General features: G+C 40.9%; 1 protein-coding gene across 1 annotated transcript in view; it reads left to right on the top strand.

The window, feature by feature from the left end:
* LOC118747948 (homeobox protein araucan-like) overlaps positions 1 to 4,487 on the top strand; it is a gene marked incomplete at its 5' end in the record, with an annotated part of 9,650 nt that extends 5,163 nt beyond the window's left edge. The window contains 2 exon segments of the mRNA XM_036482184.1: positions 3,080 to 3,378; positions 3,496 to 4,487. Of these exon segments, the coding sequence (XP_036338077.1) occupies positions 3,080 to 3,378; positions 3,496 to 4,475 (1,279 nt within the window).
* Positions 4,488 to 6,649: the final 2,162 nt, after the last annotated feature.

Raw genomic sequence — 6,649 nt, 5'->3', positions numbered from 1 at the left:
TTTAAATGAAGTTATTCATATCTGCTTACTACTACGAAATACTTAGTAGGTGCTTCTGGACTTAAATATGATTGCACTTAATAGCCTTGCTATCAAAACCATTCAATTTTTTCTTACATACTAATGGTACTCTGCAATAACAACACAACTCAAAATTCAAAAAAATAAAATAAATAAATAATCTAACAACTGTTAAATGTCTTATGTCTCTAATCATTGTTTTATATATGTAAATATGTATAATCTCTTTACTACTTCGCTTTAGTAATCCTTACTACTTACTTAGAGGGGAATAGCACATGGTTTCTTTTCTTTTTGAACTTCGCCATTATTTCATAAGTAGCTTCGAAAAAACCTTTCGTGTTGTCCATTTAATCCAGAATAACGTTCTGATATTTTATTTAGTCGAGGAATCAAATTTCTCACCGTTCGAAAAAATTTACTAAAAATTTGAAAATTTGAGTTGATATTCCTCCAAAACTTAATGAAGAGAAACCAATTACATTGGGACTAAATTCTGTAATATAAAGCGTAAAGTATACTAGGGTAGTCCAAATATGCGTGTGAAAAAGTAAAGTACGAATTTTAATGCTCTAACCTCTTAAGATGGTTCTACATCGAAAAAATATATCCCCGTTTTTTTCCAAATGAAAAAATAGAGGTCGCTTAAAGCATTTAAAGTTTTCCAACTACTTTATATGTGAAAAACCTCCGTTTCTCCAATTGTCTATTTAACCATTTTTTAACAGGTATTAACGATTTTTGATGAGACCCCCATTGCAGTTTTTGGGGTTTTTGGGGGATATATGTTGTAGAAATAGTTAACATTAAAAAATTGCTAAGTAAATAAGTGCTTTTTATTATTGCAAGTCTCCTGATGAGAAGCAGAGTTTTCCGATCGAAAAATATTGACTTTCAAGAATTCTATACCTTTTCTATGAAACAATTTTTTCTCCATATATACTTTATGATCTCAAAATAATAAAAAACGGGGTATATTTTTTTCGGTATAGAACCATCCTGGGGGCGAGAGCATTAAAATTCCGACTTCGCTTATTGTGGAAGACCCTAATGTATGCACTTATGCATATACATATATTTCTGCTATTCGGCCATTGCTAATAATCTGCTGTAAACATACCATGTATGTACATACACACTCGTACTTACTATACGTATATGTAAGCATGAGTGTCTGCAAAATATTTTTATTATACATACATATGCATCCGCGCAACAACAGCATCAGCAGCAAGCCATTTTCATGTTAAAACAGCAATTATGTGGTTGAAGCGAAGCCAATATATCCGTAACTGACACGGCAAACATACATACAAACAAATATTCACAAAACCTTTTCCATGCAAACATTATTACATTATTACACTACAGATATGTAAATATGTATACTTACTTGCAACAAGCCGTAAAATTGAGATACATTCAAACAACATGTACGTACATTTTTTTGCGCGTGTGTGTGTGTATGCTAAAGAATAGGTACAGCCCACAATGTGGCGCCCGCCCAATCACTGTTTGTAAGCAACATACGCAAATACAAATATACAAACACTCAACTGACTACATAGTATATGGACTCTATATGCATACGCACGAGTGGTGGTTTTGCCGACGGCTAAGCAAACTGCCCAGCCCATAAAAGCTGCTCAACGACACCGACCAGCTGGCCACAAAACCACAAAAGGCCATAATAAGCAAATGTGCGCCATCAGTCGATAAAACAAAAAAATATGTATTTAGGTGTGCACTTGTTGTTATTGGCGATTATTTTACGCCAGCTTCCAAGCACACAGAGAACAGCACCCTGTAAAGCTGGTGGGCGTCCACCAAATAACCAATCAAGCGCTCGCCGTGCGCTGATTTTAATTTTTCGCTTTTTTAGTAATTTTCTTTTTGTTATTTTTAATTTTTTTTAACTTCGTCACTTTTTTTTTGTTGCCGCAGCGCCTATTAAAAGACCACAAATTGCGCGTAAATGCCAACCGCTGACCGCCGAGCTGGTCGCCATGGAAAAGCAACGAAGCTGGGCCGAGTGCCGCCAAATTTTGCGGCTTGTCCGCCCCAATGTGGTCGGTCGCCAAGTTTCGCGCCAAAGGTGTGGCATGCGGCCGGCTGCTAGTTGCGCTGCCGCCGCCACAATGACTGTGGCATGTGTGGCAGGCGGCAGTTGTGTGCGCGGTGCTGCATTGCATTGCGTTGCGTTGCGTTGTGTCGCGCCTTGTGCGTAAAATCAATTAAAAAATCGCTGCGAATCATGTTGTCTGTTAACTGTTGTGCTTGTCTGTTGATTTTCCACGTTTTTTGTTGTTGCTTTTTTTTGCTGCGTAATTTAATAAGTGTAACAGCAGCAACGAAGCACTGACGTTAATGTAATGCAAAACAAGTTTTTTACGATTGTTGTAGATTGCGTGCGCGTGTGGGTGCGAATGCATTTGTTGGGCTGCATGCAACAGCTGTTTTTAACGTTTGCTTGGCGTGGCGAAATTTTTACAATTTGATTGAAATTTTTGCGCTGATTGTGTCTGTGTGTTTGGTGGAGTTTTTTTTTGTGGGTTTGGCAGTTGCCGCGTCTGAAAATCTGTTATTTCTAAGAGAAAAATTTGAAAGCATTTTAAATTGAAAATTTTATTGTCACGCTGACATAAATACCTACACACATCCACACATACATATGTGAACATTTATAAATAGCGCACTTATTACCAGAAGTTAACAGTTTCCTAAATACCCCATTTACTTTACGCCTTCTAAACCCCTTTTTCCAGAGCGTCAGCGCAATTCAAATGTTGTCTCAATGTCTTGGCGCCCTAAAATTGCCATGTCGCACATTTTTTAATCGCCTTACGTCGCATTATATTTAATTGTAATCACCTGCACTCAGCCGTGTCGACAACATTAAAACCACCACCCACCCTTCCCAACAGCGGGCTACTGCCCCTCAAGTGTTGTTACATACAAGATTTTGTAACTCATACATATGTACAACCCCTTCCGCTAAGCCGCTAAAGCAGTATTAACCTTTGCCCTTTTCGTTTTGTTTTCCTCCGTCTGCTTGCAGTTATGGTGTCGACTTGAATGGAGCGCGTCGCAAGAATGCCACCCGCGAGACCACCTCAACGCTGAAGGCCTGGCTGAACGAACACAAAAAGAATCCATACCCCACTAAGGGCGAGAAAATCATGTTGGCAATAATTACGAAAATGACGTTGACGCAGGTGTCGACGTGGTTCGCGAATGCGAGAAGAAGACTGAAAAAGGAGAATAAAATGACGTGGGAGCCCAGAAATCGTGTCGATGACGACGATGCCAATATGGATGACGACGACCACAAGAGCACCGATGACAATGACTTGCTAGGTAAGAGCAAAACACTTTTCGCAAATAATATTGTCTTTTTCATAATCGCCTACTACCATTACATTTAACTAACCGCTTTCGCTTTTTCTTCTGTTTTCTTTACTCTACCACTTACAGACGCCAAAGACTCTGGCCTCGGCTCAAACGACGACAAAGATCGCTCCAATCGGCTTGGCGATCTTGGTGATCGTCCCGGTGAGAGCAACAACAGCGAATGGTCTGGCTCGCGTCCCGGTTCCCCCAATGGCTCACCCGACCTTTACGATCGCCCCGGCGGCATGCCTGGCGGCGGTCATCCACTCTTCCATCCCGCCGCATTACATCATCACTTCCGCCCACCAGCTGGTTCACCGCCCGACATCGCCGCCTACCACCACCATCAGCAGCAGCTGCTGCACCAACACCAACAAGCACAGCAAAACTCATTGCAGTCTGCGAGCGGTGTCGGTGGGGGCAGCACAAGCGCCAGCTTGGCAGTGAAACCGCGCATATGGTCGCTGGCGGACATGGCCTCCAAAGATGGCAAAGATTCCTCGCCAAAAGACAGTCCACCCGGCAGTATTGGCTTAGCAGGCGCTAGCCTCGGCGAACTTCCTCCCACACACCCCGCCCTCTACGGCCATCCCGCGCAGCATGCTACAACCGGTAAGATTCTCTCGCCACTGGCGGCGCGCATACCAAACTATTCGCCCTACGTGCGTCCCGACCTCTATCGCGGTTTCTATGGGCCCGCCGGCCTAACCGGTCCCTCTCAGGAATTTCTCGAGCATCAGCGCAATTTCGGTGCCAGTCTGGCTGCGCATAATGGACTCAGCATGAATCCGCTGCTGTGGAAGGCCGCCGTCGCTGGCGGCACGCCCTTCGCGCCACTCAGCCTCACCACAACGGGCAATCACCATGCGCCACACCATGTGCCGCCGCCATCGGGCGCCTCGCCGTCGGCCTCCAGCACCTCCTCTTCAATTGGTTGCGATGTTGTGCAGCCGCCCACATCGATGAGTCTAGCACAGTCGCACCATATGGGTCCCATATCGGGCAATTCGACCTCCTCGTCGAATTCCTCCAACTCGGGCAAGCTGTCGCCGGGCAAACCATGACATTTGACGGTATCACCTACGCCGCCGGCAGCGGCAATCACCACTTCTGCAACCACAACAACAACAACAACAGCTATGTTGTCCGGTGTTAATGCGTCGCTGTCGCAGTCGCAGTCGCAATCGACGCCCACCTCGTCCACAATGCTGCTCGTTAGCACACCAACGTCTGCGCTCACGCACACACACACTCATACGCACACGCATACGCTGAGCCATGTGATACCGGCGGCAGCAGCGGCCGCAGCAGCAGCCGCCTCCTCGCCAATGTCGGCCTTCCGCTCGCTGATCGCCTTTCGCGAGCAACATCTGCAGCAGCAGGCGCCCAAAGTGACGCTGCGGCCGTAATTCGAGGCACAGGGCGCAAGTGAACGAAAGCGCGGTGATTTGCTGTTGCTGATTGAGTGGTAAGCAAGCAGGGAAGCGCGGCGATATGCAGGCAGTGCTGTGGGCGCATCGAAATTGACAATTTGTACTATATCGGACAATAATTTACATGTGATTTGATAATTTTTAATTGTGCGCAAGCGGTGAGTACTCGTACGTACGCACATACCGGCCCACTTGAAGACGTTTACACCAAAAAGTATTTGATTAGCCGTGAAATATTTCAGCGTAAATAAATATCTATTAAGTTAACAGGATTAGAGAAAATTTTCGAAGGCGCTTAGCCAATGGCGGGCCTGGTCGAAATTTTTAACTTTCCTATTTTTCATAACATTGTAAATAAATAGCTTTGGGGTGAAGAAAGCGGCACATAAGCAAAATAAAGCAAAAAATACACAGAGAAAACCCAGAAAATCATACAAATACAACTTATGCAAACAGAGCTTATAGAAAGTAACAGTTAGTGAAAGAAATTGTAAAAAATGCAAGAAATAGGTGGGTGGATCGCGAATAACAAAAAAAAAAGTAAAGCAGGAAACATCGCCGAGTAGTATTTTGAAGTGTGGAGCGTAATAAGCATTTTCAAATTGTTATTTCAAGTGTAACAAAAAAGTATTTCAACAGCAAAAAAATAGTCGAGACACAAAACGAAGTTCAGTGAAGAATTTGCGCTGCAGAACTACACTGGGAAAAGAGTTCGTATAATTCTCTCAATACATGATTTGATTATTATATACATTTGCACTCTTTTCTCAGTGTACTCGAAGTTTTGTTTTTTTTTACTTTCACAAGAAAACAAAAGAAACATATCAGCGTAAGAAAGAGCAGCGTGGAAGCGCAGAAAAAGTTATAAATATTGGTAAGATTTTTTTTTCAGTGTATATTTTAAAACATAAATATAGTCGCCTAGGTTGTTTTGTATTGTTTTAAGCCCAAAACATTTTTGTTCCTGTCGTTTGTAAAATAATTTATTAATTAGTAAAAAAAAAAATATAAAAAAAATATTTGCAACTTAAAAGTTGACAAATGAAAACTGTGCACAATTTTGACAAAAATTTTAAGAGAAAAAAAAACTATTGGCAACAGGCGTTAAAACCTCTGAGCGTTGCAAAATAAAAAATAAAAAAAAATTAAAATTAAAAAAGTGTATATTTTTTTGTAAATTGTAAATAATCGCATGTATACAGGATTTTGTGTTTTACATTAAGCACAAACATACATACAACTAAACAATAATTACATAATGATTATACTTACAGAATAGATTTACCGTAAATAAGTGATTAGCTTTTAGTGAAAATGTATGTATTGTATTAAAAAAAAACAAAAAGAAGAAAAACAGCTGCAATGAAATGTGAAAAAGTGAATAATTGTAGTCAGAAAGCAAAAACAAAGTAGAAATTAAAAGTTATGGAATGTATTGTAATTACACAATGATAGTAGATACTTACCACATAAAACCCAGCAGTGCAGTATGTATTAAAAATAATTATTCTAATGCATTAAGTAAGTACATATATAAATAAATAAAAGAAAAAATTCAATGAAAAACAAAAATAAATAAATAAATTTATTAAAAAAAAAAAAACACAAAACAAACAGTTGATGAACATTCAACGCATTGTACCATTGTAATTGTAGTACTTATCATTTAATTACATTTTGCATTAGCACTTAGCGAAAGGAAAGGGGAACGAAAGGGAAAACGCGCAAAAGTGTGTGGACAAAAATTGACGCAAAAAAACAAAGGCACCAGAGCGAACAACTGTTTTATCAAAAACGCTGCAAAT

Source organism: Rhagoletis pomonella, unplaced genomic scaffold (assembly GCF_013731165.1).
Source record: "Rhagoletis pomonella isolate Grant_MI unplaced genomic scaffold, Rhpom_1.0 Rhpom_scaffold_00012, whole genome shotgun sequence".
NCBI lineage: Eukaryota > Metazoa > Arthropoda > Insecta > Diptera > Tephritidae > Rhagoletis > Rhagoletis pomonella.
This window is presented reverse-complemented; position numbering and strand designations above follow the sequence as displayed.